Here is a 16,972-nt window from a genome sequence, read left to right as displayed (position 1 = left end):
GCCCCATTTTGTGCCATGTCAGGGACCCTCTGCCCCATTTTGTGCCATGTCAGGTACCCTCTGCCCCATTTTGTGCCATGTCAGGTACCCTCTGCCCCATTTTGTGCCATGTCAGGGACCCTCTGCCCCATTTTGTGCCATGTCAGGGACCCTCTGCCCCATTTTGTGCCATGTCAGGGACCCTCTGCCCCATTTTGTGCCATGTCAGGGACCCTCTGCCCCATTTTGTGCCATGTCAGGGACCCTCTGCCCCATTTTGTGCCATGTCAGGGACCCTCTGCCCCATTTTGTGCCATGTCAGGGACCCTCTGCCCCATTTTGTGCCATGTCAGGGACCCTCTGCCCCATTTTGTGCCATGTCAGGGACCCTCTGCCCCATTTTGTGCCATGTCAGGGACCCTCTGCCCCATTTTGTGCCATGTCAGGGACCCTCTGCCCCATTTTGTGCCATGTCAGGGACCCTCTGCCCCATTTTGTGCCATGTCAGGGACCCTCTGCCCCATTTTGTGCCATGTCAGGGACCCTCTGCCCCATTTTGTGCCATGTCAGGGACCCTCTGCCCCATTTTGTGCCATGTCAGGGACCCTCTGCCCCATTTTGTGCCATGTCAGGGACCCTCTGCCCCATTTTGTGCCATGTCAGGGACCTTCTATCTGCCCCATTTTGTGCCATGTCAGGGACCCTCTGCCCCATTTTGTGCCATGTCAGGGACCCTCTGCCCCATTTTGTGCCATGTCAGGGACCTTCTATCTGCCCCATTTTGTGCCATGTCAGGGACCCTCTGCCCCATTTTGTGCCATGTCAGGGACCTTCTATCTGCCCCATTTTGTGCCATGTCAGGGACCCTCTGCCCCATTTTGTGCCATGTCAGGGACCTTCTATCTGCCCCATTTTGTGCCATGTCAGGGACCCTCTATCTGCCCCATTTTGTGCCATGTCAGAGACCCTCTATCTGTCCCATTTTGTGTCATGTCAGGGACCCTCTATCTGCCCCATTTTATGCCATGTCAGGGACCTTCTGCACAAGTTTTTCTGCCCAGTTCCTGAGCACTACGATAGTTGTGACTTGATCAATGTCTAAGTTGAACAAGATTTCTTTCATTAATTTTACTTTCCTGAAAGTCTGAAAAATTTGCACAAAAAGTATGTTACAGGTAAAAAAAAATCAAGCATGCTTGTAAATGTTTACATGTGTAAAGAATGACTTGACATCAACTATACTGTTATTTTTAGTTCATCATTTCAGTGGATAGTGATGAAGATGATATTATTCTCTGCTTGACTCAACCTGACCATAAAGCTGAAAATAAGGAAAACAAGACCATTGGATTTAACCTGATGAAGGTATGGTATGTTGCTTCGTTTATTAATATATTGTTGTGTAGTGGCATGGTATGTATAAGTGCACAACTATAATAAATTCATTTGGGAAGGAAGCATTTAAAGTCACTAGGACTTGAGACTCTGCTCGTTGTGGCACATTCCTAGACCAATTTGCTTTTTACTTTGTCAATTTTGTTTTTTAAAATTTTTTTTAAAGCCACTATACATGTACATGTTTGTTGGATGAAGTTTTGTAATTACATGTACATGCATATACCAGTACATACAAGTACATGTATTTCATGTTCCCAAATGTACAAGGAGCTAATGAAGTTACAGTGCCAGCATGGATATACATATAAGTAATCCCGTAACATCATTGATGTATCTGCATTGCTGGGCCAATACCATTGGATTTTAATGATTGAGGCAGATACATGTATTTTTACTTTTGATTACATAATCCATATTCTGGAATCACATCTCGCTATCTTCCAACAATCATGAAAATAGTGGCCACTGGTTCACATGCCATTTCTGGCAGTGTCTCTTTGGTTGGTTGATAATAGTCACAAGTGATTCCAACATAAAGTGGATAGTTTCATTGAATTATGGATCAACCTTTTAGATGTTTTTAATTAGGGTATAAATGCATGTGCCGGGGGGGTGCGTCAAACCCCAAAGTTGAACTTTTGGCGTGAACACTTTTTTTTAAAACAAAGGCCTATCATAATGTGCTTTTGAACAAGTTTCATGTTTGTCGCGAACCAAAGGATGCATGCACATGTAAGACTTGTATATTTCAGTTTTCAATATTTACGGCGTGTCGTATTGGCCCGGTGTGAATTCGCTCTGGTACATGTATGAACATTTTAACCGTAATTTTCGAAATATAGGCCATGCACTGTATAAGTCACACCAAGTAAAATATCTACAAATTAAGTCAGCATTTAATCTCCACTGTGATGCTGACAATAAAATTTGTTTTAGTCGTCATACGTGCTGCACTGCTGAAACACCAGTACATGTAGAGTATTACGTGACGTTCTTCGATGTTCTCTTGACTTTCTTCATATAGGCCTAATGCTGCCAAACCTCTTTGTTGAAAAACTTCAAATCCACTTGGTTAAAGTAGTGATACTATTGCCTTCATGATACAGACTTTTGAACCTCCGTTAACAATTTCAATGCCTTGAAATTTCCTCCGAAATCCAAACAGCAGAACTTGGAAGTGAGCGGTCCAGGGGTTCGAACCCCCCAGCCTATGGGCCTGTGTATGTGCTTGGCTGGTCTGAAACATTTGTCAGAAAGTCAAAACAAGTTAAAGTGATAAACTCTCAACAATTGTGTTAATCAATGTGACTTCATTGTTTCAACCACCCTTCTGGCCATATTATGGTACATGTACTTGCCTCCACAAGCCGGTGCTTTATCAACCATTTAAGACCGACTATGTGATGGGCTCTTTAGCAACAGGAATGGTTAAAGCTGTCTCAGGCATTTATGAATTTTGTTCAAAAGTTAGGTACATGTACAATGTATGCTTCACATTTTATGTGATTTGGCCATAAATGTTAGAGTACCATAAAGTAAATAAACCAAGCTTGTCATTACCAGGCGCAAGATTTGAGGTAACTTCCATGGAAAGGAAAGGATCTGGTCATTCACTGTATGTTGTATTTAATTTGACATAGTATCAACACCTTTTCTCTCTGCATGTTACTTGTAGTTGAATGTATTGTGCTCTGTCCCACAGGTTGAAGACAATCGCAAATACAGACTCCACACTCCAGGACAAAAGGTCTTGAACTCTACTTTCATCAATTCACGCAGTGTCTTTGAGAAATGCACCCTCAAGAGAGGTCGTTATGTCGTCCTGGCAACGACTTTTGATGCTGGAGAAGAGGGTCCTTTAATGATGAGGATCTTTTCTGATGAAGGAGCCAAGTGCTGGTATGTAGTTCTCTCAAAGATAACTTTGTCAAAGGCAGACATTAGAACTGGTGCCTTTTCATGCTGAAGATAACATGTGACCCACCCTCCCGAAACCAGGCTGAAGTAAGTAACTTCATAACCCTAACATAGTGGAACTTCCACTGTTCAGATTTTCATGGGAGTTTTACAGCTATCACTTCCCGTAAGAAGCTTACTGCAGACAGAATTTTGATTCAACATGGATCACTTTAAAGTGTAAAAAAAAGCTGAAGCAGAAGAATTGTCCAACATCACAAATACTGACGTCAGCCTGGTTTGGGGGTTGTGGGTCACACTGTAAAATGAATTGCCTGAGTTTGCCCTGCCTGGCGTATATTTTAAAACTGTATACTCAGTGTATGCCCGGGAAGGCTTGTGAAAAAACCACAAGTGTACTCGGGTGGGACTCGAACCCATGACCACTTGCTTACTAGTGAAGATGTCTTAACCACTTGACCACCGAGCATGCTGGCGTCGGCTGGCTGGTTTGAATCAGATGTAGCAACGGGTACTGAAAACAACTATTTAAGGATGGATTTACGCCGGGGAGATAAAAATTAATTTTCAAAATTAATTTACATCTCCTGGCACAAATCCATCCATGAAATAGTCTTTAGATTCAATTGATGGATTCTACCTATTGCATAACTTCTCTAAGTAAATTGCACATTCTTTACCTGCACCTGTATATGTAGGGAGTTAGTCAAAGAGGCTCCATCTCGTACAATGATGAGTAATATTCGTGGCTATCCACAAGTTGTGTCCAAGATTACTGTGCTATCTGCCACTGGACTCCAGAAACAGGACCACTTTGGTGGAGGTGAGATTTTGAAATGAAGACAAAATATATTTTGTGGCTATCCAGAAAAGTTGTGTTTGACCAGCAAAAGTATCAATTGTTTTAGAATGGTTCATAGTGGTCTTCTGAAGCAACTCATGCACATTGGGGGGAGTCTGTTAGGAGGGTAAAGCTGACTGAGTACAGAACAGTCAAGGATTTCTGTGGAAGGTAACATGTAGTTGTAATGCACTGTAGCTTGAAGTAGGCCATGCATTTGTGCATTGTTTGCACATGTATATTTGACATTGTAAACATGACAGTTTCCACAAGGAGAGTTTCTGACTGGAAAAAGCATATTGTTCATCAATTTGTTGTTCCATGCAAAGCGTCATTATGGCACTAATGTATTACAGTCAGCACTGTGCACGAGATGCACAGATTGGATGTTCTTACTTGGCAAGATAGTCAGTTTAGACTATGACAATAAAATGTTGTTAAGAATGATTTGTTGCCAGCATTGTTCTTGCTGTTACAGGTGCTGACCCATATGTGTATTTGAGATGGGATAATCACACCACACGTTCCCCAGTCATCAAGAACTCACTAAACCCGGAGTTCAACTTCAGTGCCATATTGTACCGCAAGAAACCACAAAATCCAATTGTAGTGGAGGTAGGCACTTAATTGTGATACTTTTAAGTTGAATGTTGTGTATTTTTGAATTTTAACATAAAAAGTCAGAAATGTTTCAGGTCTTATTTCAAAGAACAGGAAATGTGCTGAACACTGGGTATCACTGTGTTTGAAATGCAGGAATCATGATTTCACCTTGAATCACTAAATTTATGAGTATCCAAGCAGGATCAAATCTGGTCCCAAATCAGGGTCTGTTGACTGCTGCACAAAATGTAGCTGCTAGCTACTGAAGGTACAGTTTATTATTGGAGGCATTTGCCTAACAATGGGGTCAACCATGTCAACCGTAGAACTGATGGCAGCCACGCGTACCAATGATGAAGGCTGTGCACTGGGAGATGGATCAGTTGTCTTTGGGTACCGGTATTACAAATGTACACATAGGCAACAATTTGATGATGAATTATTCAGTACAAACATTAGCAGGCCATCACACTGTCATTTCCGTTCAGGCATTAATTCACATCATTAGTTGTGTACTATTTGTGCAACCTCTGCAAAAGTAATTTAAACTAATATACACACAACAAAATTTGTGTACTTTGAAATGGCTAATTAGGCCAACTTTTCTCCAATTTTAAAAATCTGATTTAGGTCCAAAAGATATGATTGTCAACATTTTTTAAAAATTATAAAATTGCCAACCGTAGCACCTATGGGTTTCCACATTTTTTGGACTATTTTTCTTCCTCAGATATGGAACAGTAATGTTGTGAAGGACCAGTTCATGGGAGCAGCTGTCTTCATGGCTCCAGTGGACAATCAACCTAAGCAATACACCTCACCATTACATGGAAAAGGCCGTAAGACAGATGAGACTAGACCAGGATCTATCAGTGTAGTTGTCCATACAACTAATGATCTGGAAGCTTTCTAAACACCAAGTAACTGTTTCTACAGCACTCCAGAACTTGATAATAAATTCCAGGCCTGTGTGCAGTTTGCTGCTAACATGTTGAGATTGTTACAAGGAGTAATGCAACTTGTATAGTTTGAATAAAAACCTGAAACAGTACTTCAGTGTGCTCTTTACATCAATCGAACATGCTTTGTTGAACAAACCATTTGGCATAACAAAGTCACTACGACAACTTTTGTACATAACATGGTATTTTCTATAAAAAATTACCATCTGGTTTCCTGCATTGAGGAATTAGTTAAAATGTTCTAATTGAACTTTGCAAACATTCTACAATAATTACCACATTTTCTTACTTTTGATAAATATGTATGCTGTTCAGTTTACAGGGCATGACAGCAATGTTTATATACCTTGTATCTGTAAAAGCAAGATGTAATAACTGATTGCACCAGGGCTTTCCATGTTTTCTTGTGAGTCTAGCTTAAACTTGCCTTCATTAAAGCTTTTTAAGACCCAAACTAGTCTTGTCATTTAAATGTCATGTGACCAAAAGAGGAGAGAAATAGATCATTCCAAGAATTCCTAATATCATACTGCGAGTGTAGTAGTCAAGGATCTTTCCAATATTTTTGCATATGCTGGTGCAGCATGTTGCATCTTCTATGGGATTTCAATTTGTCAGTGACCGAGGTTTAACAAGAATTTTAGAAAACAATGACTGTTACTGAAATTCAGACAAATGCTTAGTTTTGAAAGACGTCTTGGTGCCACTCATCCTTTCAAATGATGCATTTACTTCCGGTGTAATCTGTCTGATCATCAGTTCTGATCTGTCTGGTGGTTTGCAACAGTGTGTTCAAATATACAATACAAACTAGTGGTGAGATTAATTGTACACACAGTTGTAAGGCGTGTGAAGATGGTGCATGCGCCATTGCCCGTGTGTAATGTGTATTTCAATTCATTATACAGGCCTAAAGAACCAGGACATATTTCTGGGCTTACTTGGCTTGGCTTATGTTTTCTGTATCTGATAAAGTTCTGTAGGCCATGCTGTCCTCTCAGAAAGAGCTTTAAATGTATAAATACCATTCTTCAGCACAGGTAGCACTTGTGCTATCAAGTTTCCAGAAGCACATACATGTATTAATCATGTGTAAGTTGAACTTGATGTTTATACTTGTAACTGTTGTTAAAAATGGGTTTGCACTATTTCAGTGTTGAGTACAAACTCAAATACTATCAAGGTGGTTGCATCTGTAAAGGATGGTTTACCAAGTCACCACGGTACCTTATTTTTACATGCATCTCTGCAGTCAGAAATGACTGAGTGATTCTGATTCTAAAACACAAGTAAAATGCCATCTGTTGCTAATTTGGCCAGATTCAGGGCTAAGATGAGCTGTCCAAAACATCACTTTGATGAAAATAACATTTACTAGAAATGTTAGGAAGGATGCTGCTTTTAACAGTGCCAGAGCTGTGGTCTTTAATACAACAGTTAGTTTTAATGTTTTTAATACATGTATATGCTAATCAAGTGAAATTATCTGCATGATGAACTAATTAATTTGCATTATTATAACTATGGGTTGCATGCTTTATATAATAATTTTTAAGGTGTTTCACTTGAATGAATTTTTTTACTGAAATCATGTGACATTGTAATTGATATTTTGTGGATGTAAGGGGAGTAAATTTCAACCTAAGTTTTGTATTCTAGTAAGGTGGAAGAATTTTTGTATTGCATAGTTGTGTAAACTTTTTTATTTTGTGTGCTGTTGGAAAGGGGGTTTTATGTGTGTAGATTGAATGGCGCAGATTCTGCTGTGTTTGTTTTGAATGCTTTAATACATTTACATGTATATGTAGTTGTCTAATTCAGTAGTGATCTTACTTTCTAACTTTCTAGCATTTTGCAGAACTAAGTGTGGTTTTAATACTGATTTTATCCCTCTTCTTAAGGATCTACTTGCCCATTTCACAGACAGTTGATTTTGCTTGTATTCTTGTTTTTCTGGAACATTTGTTGCATCTGCATTTTTGTAATTGAAAAAATTAGGACAAGATTAGATGCCGTGCCACTGCCGTGCTGAACTTAATTCAAATGAGTGTGGCAGTAGCACGGTAATAGCACAGCAGTTGCGCTAAATGCCGAACTTAAAGCAGTGTCATGCCATTTCCATTGGAATGAAGGAAGCGTGGCATACCCTGTTGAGCTAAAGGGCTTGCCATGCCAAATTCCATTTGCCAAGCCAAATTGCGCTACCGACGTGCAATAGCCGTGCCGAACTTAAAGAAATTGAAGTAGGCACGGCAGTAGCACGGTGTATAGGCTGGGCCTTAGTTGAAGTAAAATGTTGCTATATTCAGCCTCTGCATAAACACCAGTGACAATATTTTCACTTACATCTGTAAACCTAAATTCATATTTTAGCTCCAAAAACCCTTTAATTCAATATACTTGTAGTGATTTCTTACTTATCTTGGTATGCCAGTGTATGCAAGATTAGGTCAGAAATTGCCCTAGCTAAGACCGATTTGTTGAAAAGGGACCAAGTTTTGAACAGCCATTGTAAATCAGAATAGAACAGATTCCATTGATACAAAAGGAATGTTTTTCTTGTTCATTTTCATTCCTTCAGATTAATCAAACTGCAGTGGTTAATTAAGGAGAAGTGCCTGAGGAAACCCAATGCAGTCACAAGAGCATATAGTTCCACAGACTACTACATGTATTATGAAAATGCTTGTGGGTCTGTTGCATATGTTCTTGTAAATATAACAATGAAACTCTTGGCATCTCTACCTACAGAGTGAATATTGTAAAACAATTCATGTGTCCTGCACAGGGCTATACAGTACATGTCAAAAGGTGGGATATTCTCAAGACACAGAACCAGCTTGTGAATGGTTCAAGGATTTGTTGAAAAGGATGCATACCTGTACAGGCATTTCAATGTAACCAACAAACCAAGCAAGATGTGCAACTTTTGTTCATTGTGCAAACAGCATAATGAAATTTATTAAGACTTCTGTACTTATGTAGTTTATTTTTTTAGCATTGTACAAAAACTACCATTCCTTCTAACTCCAATAAATATGACACGCGGTGATGGGAATGATTGCTGTGCAGAGGTGATGGTTTATTGAAGTCAAAACACAGACGCAATAGGCAAAATATAAGCTGAAGATTTACTGACATGCATGCTGTACAAGATAAAGGATAATTGTACACTTTGGGTATAGGCACGGGGGAGGGGAATTGTATCATTTTCAGGCATAGGCTACTGATAGATATCGTTTCATTTCTAACCCCCAAAAAAGGAATAAAAATCCCAAATCCTGTTCTGTGCCTTATTCTTATACAAGCTAACTTAACATTTAAAGGCAAATATAATAACATGCATTTGCAGGCACATATACGTACATCAGTGTAGATGCATCTCATTCTTCCAACTTTCTGTCTTGTCAGAATTTTGTCATGTATTCTTATAAGCTCCAAAAATTTCATAAATCTCACAGTGAATGAGGTTCTCGCAACCTCCATTAACTTCATAAATCTCACAGTGAATGAGGTTCTCGCAACCTCCATTAACTTCATAAATCTCACAGTGAATGAGGTTCTCGCAACCTCCATTAACTTCATAAATCTCACAGTGAATGAGGTTCTCGCAACCTCCATTAACTTCATAAATCTCACAGTGAATGAGGTTCTCGCAACCTCCATTAACTTCATAAATCTCACAGTGAATGAGGTTCTCGCAACCTCCATTAACTTCATAAATCTCACAGTGAATGAGGTTCTCGCAACCTCCAGCAACTTCATAAATCTCACAGTGAATGAGGTTCTCGCAACCTCCATTAACATCAGAAATCTCACAGTGAATGAGGTTCTAGCAACCTCCATTAACTTCAGAAATCTCACAGTGAATGAGGGTCTCACAACCTCCAATAACTTCATAAATCTCACAGTGAATGAGGTTCTCGCAACCTCCAATAACTTCATAAATCTCACATTGAATGAGGTTCTCGCAACCTCCAATAACTTCATAAATCTCACAGTGAATGATGTTCTCACAACCTCCAGTAACTTCATAAAATCTCCAGTATATCAGGTTTTCTCATAACCTTGTACAGTATAGCTATTCATAAAACCCACAATATATACAATATGGAGAATTTAATAAAATTGTGATTTAAAAATTAAAGACTTGTACACGTACGTTGTACATTTTCAATGTTTGTAAACATGTACTTCAAGCTAAACTAAATCTGAAATGCCACAGAAACATGCAATTTATTTCAGTTCATTTTATACAACCAAGTACATGTAATTTAATTTTTAAACAGCTCAAACTAACTGTGCCTTGTACATGAAGAAAATGATATTAGCACTTAGGCAAATGATATGCAAATGAAACTGTGCTTTGCAAGATACAATTTGGACATAAGGGTGAATATGTAATAAAACACTTGCTCATCCCTTGGATTCTGAACAATTTTCAAGTAATTTTTTTTAACACAAATAGTAAAAAAACCTACATGTATTTATACATGTACATATATGCACATTATGTTCCCTGATAAAGAGGCATTCACTGGCAAAGTACACGTAGCACAACCAGTCTACATACTACTGGCTGTTACACTTTAAAAAGTCAACAATTCCACAAAATAATTATTTTGTTACATTTGTATCAGTTTGTACACAGATGTGACATTACAAAAACACATTTCACTGCACATACATTGTAAATCAAACAGTGCAAGCACCACTAAGTAACTTATGAAAAGTCCATCTTGAGAGACAAGGTTGCTGACTGAACAGAGCATTGGATGAAGGAGACATGCTCCATCATTGTTGCCATGGTTTCATTATTCATGTTTGTTGGTGCATACTGTGCTACTAGAGGGAACGTATCCATTTCTGTCATACCATACAGAATATGCCTGGAGGGTAAAGAAAGCAAACATATACAAAGAAGCCTTAGACAAAATGCACAAAACACATGAAGACTGCGATGTGTGAGTTGGGCTGAATGGTACTGTGTAGCCTACATGTACCTTGAGGACATGACAAGACAGCAAGAGTCAATATGGTCAATCAATAGCTTAGTGTTGGGAAACCTTATGTACCAGTATTAACCGCTACCAGCCGGGGACTTCGAAATCGGAGCCGTATGGCTTATATGTGTGGCCAGGGTCTCCGAACTCGGACAAAGTAAACAAAAGACCAGGCTGCTGGGCATTACCGGCATTTTTCACTCTCTAAAGTGGTGATAATCCAGCGTTATTTTGAAACCGTATACCAGGGTTTGGGGTATTTAGAGCAAGTGGATTACCACCGGGGGCAAAAGCTCTCCACCACCGCAGCGATGAGCCACACAGCACCGCTGCATGCTAATCTGGCCCTTATTGAAAAGAGGTCAGCAGTGAACTGAGCCAGGTTCGTGAACAAAAGACAGTTGTATAACACCGCACAATCTGGGCTCTGTTTACAAGGCTGCAGGCCTGGCTGAAATATTCGGGCGTCAATGAAGGTCACCTGTCAACTTAGAGTAGTGCCTGAAGATTACTCCGTGTGACTATAAACGACTGTTAAATGGAATGATGAATTGTTGAAGGATTTTGAAAACGGAAAAAATGATAGTCATGCCGGCCCAGCATCCTCAACGTTGAAAAATGCCCGGCACGAAGTGGTTAATGTACATGTATCAGCAAATACACATACATGTACCCACATAGACACTCAAAGTGGCAATATCTTCAACAGTACACATGCATACTGTACTTCAATGACTAAATATGGCAAAATTTTATCACTTTCTGTGGTATTTGCACTTTACAGGGGCCATCCATTCATTTCAATCATTGTTCAAGTGCACAAAGTCAAAGTCCTTCATCCTAGAGCAAAAAACTTGCAATGAAAACATTAGGACTTTTGTGCTAAGCATTGACTTTTAGCTTTTTAAATAACATGACATTGAGAAAAAATAGGTGGTCCCTTAGAGAAATGGTGCTAGCTTTTCACTATGTTATTTACATACATGGTTAACAAGGCAGCAAATTGCAATGACAGCTGCTGTCTTTTACAGCATGATGCAAGTTTGATTCTGTAGGCAATCACATGTGTATAATAAGGAATGATAAAGTTCAGAATATAAGACATTTTGAATGTTAATCCACCTGTCTAGTCTCAATCTTGCAACTACATATATGATGTGGGCTAAATCAGCTTGCACTGAAGCATATTTACAGCTGATTACTGCCCCAAAGTGAATAGACAGGTGAGCACATGTACTTACGTCATTGAACCACTAGGATCCATACCAACAAATGCCCTCTCCATATACATCAATCTGTGGTTCACCATTGTCATGGTAATAGAAGACTCCATCATGGACGGATCTCTCATCATGCTTTGCATCTCCGCAGTAGCAGCCATGAAATCTGATACAGCCACTTGCAAATTATCTATAAAAGGGGCAACATGAACAAAAATGTTTTACATTTTATGTCCAGAATGTACAGTCTGTAGTAATGAAAGAATCTCGCTTGTGGGGAAGTTACCAGAGGAAGTGTACATGGCTCTACAGTGACTGTTCCCAGGTAATCTCAATAGGTTGCCAAATAAAGCTACACCATACATGAACTGTCCATTGAAACTGCTTTCAAATATCTATTTAAGAAGTACTTTAAATTGAGCTACATTCAATTGAGTGTATTAGCCGGGTATAACAGCTTTCCAAGATATACCAACAAGAAGCACATGTCTAGAATTAATGAACAAAAGCACAAAACAAAACACCACCCAATCAAACAGATTACTGCTATTTGTGATGCATCCTCTAACATAAAACATAAGACACAAGAAGTGGACATGAGCAATAGGACTGTGCCAAATATACCGGTATGAATATTATTTTCTGAATTTGAATGCAAAATTCACGAAAAGGAAGGGAGAATTTTCTATTGTTTTAAATGAGAAAAATTGCACTATGGAGGCTTGTTTCAAGTAGATTCACATAAAAAGCGACAGAAATATTATGACTCAAAAAGTTAATTATTCATTGAAAAATTAAAAAGGAACTGAAACTTTTAACAGGGCAAGATGTCTTGTTCATTTCTTAAATCTTGCTAAATCGTGGCTGGAGATACTCCCACATGTGAGAAGCTATTATAGTGATAAGGTAGGTGTTGGTCATCATTTATTACCTAATGAAGTGGTAATTAGGTAATAAATGATGACCAACAGCTACCTTAGCGTGCTAGTTAGGGCTGAGCAATTCCAATAATTCGCTATTTGAATATTCAACCTTCAATTATATCGAATATTCAGTCTTACAGACCAGCAGATTATTGATGATTGAGCCGTATACAAATCAGTTGCAAGAACACACAATTACACATTATCAGTTTGGTGTGTTACTCACCCATTGTCATATTGCTGACAGATAACATGTCCCCCATTTTGGAATCAAAACTGTCCACATATCCAACTAACATCTCTGCTACAGCACCACTATCAAATGGTATCATGTCACTATCAGCCAGCATAAGCACAGTCTGTGTAGCCAGTTGGGCCACAGACTTGTGCATGGACTTGGTGGTAGGTGAACCAGTAGAAACCTGGAGGTGACACAAATATCAATACATGTACTGTAAGTATAAAAATTGCGTAATTCACTCTCCGTGTTAAATCAATGTGTACAAACATTCAAAATGTCAATTGTCCTGAACAAGAAGAGTTATGTTTGACTCTCCTCCCTTTGCACAATGACCCATGATGCCTATTTCCCTACCTCAGTTTTACTTCAATGGGATTGGTACAGTGTAGGTCAAGTATATGTACATTTTCGTCATTTTTTGGTGCTTCAACCTCGACTTTTTCCATTTGCGCTGTAAAAGCTATACAAACTTGGCACAAACATGATAAAAACTTGCTCAAATTAATGGAAAAAAATATTTACATCCAATAATTCGAAAAAAGCCATAGAGAAATCAAGTTGTGCACACCAGTACAAGCATGCACAGCACTAGTCACATCAAGAAACTGGCCAACAATGTCTGTGTATCGCACAGTACGTGTGCATGAGGCATTTATGGGGTGGGCAATGAGCCTCATGTTGCCCCAGGAAATTTTGTGCATCTGGTTTACTTCAACTATGAGTGAAACAACCTCAAAATAAATTCAGGAATCTGGAAAATACATAGACAAGAGATCTAGTTCTATGAATTCATTTGCAGAAATTTCTTGCTCTATTGATATTTTCAAAATGTTTAACCAAATACCAGTGTACCTGTAGAGTAACGACTATTTGGCCAGGATGCATAGACTGTTTTGCCACATTGCCATCATGCCTTCTTTGGGTATGGCAGACTGCAGCAGGAACCAGTGCAGCATTGCTTCACTGCATTAAGCATGTACTGCGAAGGGAACTTGTGAAGTTTCTTCTCAAAAATTGCAAATGTAAGTGACAACCATTTAAATACAAGCATCTTTGATGTAAAAAAAGTTGAGAGGCATTTTGTAATGAAAGAAAAGACAATAGGATTTATTCTGATTATTTTTTCAATTCTATTTATGTTTATCTTGCCAATAAAAAATTGAGGGTCTCTGCAGAAAGTTAGTCAAGTTGGGAATCCAGCAGCAGAGCTTTTTTATGCCTCATACAAATTTATTCTCACTGCTACACTTATTGCCAGTTACTATTTGTTTTCTGTTTTTACAAAGCTTGCATGCAAGGATCAATGCACCAGTCAATACGCAACAGTAGTAAACTGTTCCTTAGTTAACCCAGAAACAGTTTACTACGTGTGTTCTTTACGGCTCTATCATGAAAGTGCTCATGTGGAAGCACTGCCCTAGACACACATAAAAGATGGCAGTAAGCAATGATCAGCATTTTCAATGATGCCTGATACTGTAATAGCACCTGAATGTCTCAGGTATGGTGAAACATAGAACATGGTTTATATAGGGTGGATAGTCGATAATAGCCACCCAACAGTAATAGACTATCCACCTGTAAGCCATGTTATATTTGTATACCTATAGCACCCTGGTTTTATACATTTCAAACATTTCAAGCCCTTTAATGCTCTCAAAAGTCCACCACAAATCAATCACAAGATATCTAGTATCCAAGTCACAAACTGTTCATATGAAAGGAAACAAAGGCATTCTTTTAAACCCGTAATAACTTAAAACTGACACGAGATTGGCATGACTTCAACGATGCATCCTAATTATGTGGTGGTTGTCATGGTAATATTTTAAGCAGACATTTCAGAAAAATTGGTGCCACATTTATGTCCAACATTAACAGAAGCCACCAGTGACAAGTCTGTGCACAACTACATGGAATAGGTATGAATGGGGGATCGCTGCTTTCCGTATGAAAATAGTGTGCAGTACAAGTACATGTACTCTATGTACATGTACACGTCTTGCATTTCTAGTAAAGGCAGGATTCAAGTAGTATTTCAGGTAAATTCCCATCTGCTATACACGTAGGTTGCTCTACATGTAGCACATGCAACCATTCCCACTCATGTACATGTATGTGTACATGTATGTAGGTATAAATTATTCACAGGAACATTAGGGGAGCATTCAGCACTACGGTATATTCAACCAACGACTGCTGTGGTGTGGGTTATGATGTATACATAATGTGAGGGGCACTATGCATACCCAAGGGTGTTTAAAATGTCATACCCCACATCACAGCAGCAAACAATTTTGTCATAACTGTCTTGATGTTTTCACTAGTTTTTCTGATGGAAATTAGAGGTGACAAAGGAATCTTGGAACATTAGCAGTCCCTGCATTATCTTGTACACTGTGGGGGCATGCATGTGTCATACAATGCTGGCTGATGTGCTTTTAACGGTGGGTGTCACATGCAATTGTCACATGATTGTTAAGGCCCAATGAAAAAAAAATGATTGAGACAGAGGTGTGGGAACACTTTACCAGATCTGCATTTGATGTCAGCATTGCTAATGTTGGCAATAATGCTTGCAATCCTTTTGGGGACATCTACAACATATTGCTTGGAAATGATGGCAGTGTTTTGCTTGATGAGAATTCATCCATCCGAGCAGCAGTAACTCTAATAGAATGCTACATAGTTTCAGAGTTTTGGCTTTCATCTACATGTAGACTAGCTTCTCCAAGTTTGGTCATGGAAATACATGTAATAAGAAAACATGAAGAAAGTAAGCTATAAAGATTGGGAGGTGTCTGATTGCCTTGGCTTTCCTTTGCCTTATTTTTTTTCTTATTCAAAACTTGGCACCAGCAAAATTACTGCCTCTCTACAGCTTTCTCTTTCCAAAGTTGCACTGCAAACTACAAAAAATGAAAAACAACAATAGGGCAAAATGGCTTCTTGTATTTCAGAAATCCTTTTGAAAATGATGCTAGCATTAAAATAGAACTTTAAGTCAAAAGAAACTCACAGCATATAGGGTTAATACAGGACATACAAACCTCTTTCATGACACCACGAGTAGCATATAGACGAACAGATGGTATACCAATCATATGAGAGAATGCTACATGATCACCCACTCCACTCAGCATAGCTGGCTGTATGACTTGAGTCAGTTCCAACTGAGAATAAATACAAGAAATGTAGCATAATCAATCTACAAGTACATGTACCTGCCTGTAACTTAGCAATCTTTTGTGGACTCTATCATGTACATCAATCATGAATATAACAATGTCTAGAGTGAAAGCTGATGGAAACAGTATTATTTGGGCCAAATTACTAACCATGTCAGCTGCTTCCATAATGAGCCCTTTGAGGAGTGGTGAAGTCTGAGCTACAACCATACTGTCGTGTGCCATCACAGTATCCAGATCTATGTAAGACACTGCTCTCTCACTTAATATACTTCGATGTTCCTCTACCCATTCCATAGAGCCAGCATGACCATACTCTGCTCCTCCCCACATCCCTAACACCACACTACGTTGAGGCTGCCAGCCTGCAGACATCATCTGACTCATTACTGTTGCTGTCTCCATAAACATTGACATGGACCCAGCATCAGCTGTCCTGGAAGTCATGGAAGTCATTCCACCCATACTGGACATCATACTTGCAAAATGACCACCAAGAATAATGTACTCATCTGTTGGAAAACAAACGACACAAATAATTGGCAGGTTTCTCATGTCAACAAGGTTGAGAGTACTTTTACTTTGGTATCCACGTAATACAAAAGTGGATGAAATCTAAACATACAGTATACATGACAGTATCATAAATACAAGTTTGGAAATCAATCCTGAACTAGGGCCATACATGTGTGTCTCT

General features: G+C 39.0%; 2 protein-coding genes across 5 annotated transcripts in view; one reads left to right on the top strand and one right to left on the bottom strand.

The window, feature by feature from the left end:
- capn5 (calpain 5) overlaps positions 1 to 8,758 on the top strand; it is a 31,060-nt gene extending 22,302 nt beyond the window's left edge. Inside the window, exons 9-13 of the mRNA XM_087145885.1 lie at positions 1,234 to 1,344; positions 3,080 to 3,276; positions 3,993 to 4,117; positions 4,614 to 4,750; positions 5,469 to 8,758. Coding sequence (XP_087002011.1) covers positions 1,234 to 1,344; positions 3,080 to 3,276; positions 3,993 to 4,117; positions 4,614 to 4,750; positions 5,469 to 5,651 — 753 coding nt within the window. The 3' untranslated portion in view covers positions 5,652 to 8,758. The remainder of the gene's footprint in view (positions 1 to 1,233; positions 1,345 to 3,079; positions 3,277 to 3,992; positions 4,118 to 4,613; positions 4,751 to 5,468) is intronic.
- Positions 8,759 to 8,761: 3 nt separating this feature from the next.
- LOC110983245 (N-acetylated-alpha-linked acidic dipeptidase 2-like) overlaps positions 8,762 to 16,972 on the bottom strand; it is a 29,360-nt gene continuing 21,149 nt past the window's right edge. For 3 of the 4 annotated variants that reach the window (XM_087145883.1, XM_022242342.2, XM_087145884.1), the window contains 5 exons: positions 16,426 to 16,787; positions 16,138 to 16,260; positions 13,073 to 13,268; positions 11,945 to 12,113; positions 8,762 to 10,589 (listed from right to left, as the gene is read on the bottom strand). In XM_087145883.1, coding sequence (XP_087002009.1) covers positions 10,424 to 10,589; positions 11,945 to 12,113; positions 13,073 to 13,268; positions 16,138 to 16,260; positions 16,426 to 16,787 — 1,016 coding nt within the window. In that variant the 3' untranslated portion in view covers positions 8,762 to 10,423. The remainder of the gene's footprint in view (positions 10,590 to 11,944; positions 12,114 to 13,072; positions 13,269 to 16,137; positions 16,261 to 16,425; positions 16,788 to 16,972) is intronic. The other variant, XR_015427693.1, reaches the window with a different exon arrangement.

The sequence above is a fragment of the Acanthaster planci genome, linkage group LG14 (assembly GCF_054643075.1).
Source record: "Acanthaster planci isolate LZ-2023a linkage group LG14, COTS_SCS, whole genome shotgun sequence".
In the NCBI taxonomy this organism is placed as follows: Eukaryota; Metazoa; Echinodermata; class Asteroidea; order Valvatida; family Acanthasteridae; genus Acanthaster; species Acanthaster planci.
The sequence above is the reverse complement of the archived record's forward strand: the minus strand, read 5'-3'. Positions and strand labels throughout refer to the sequence as shown.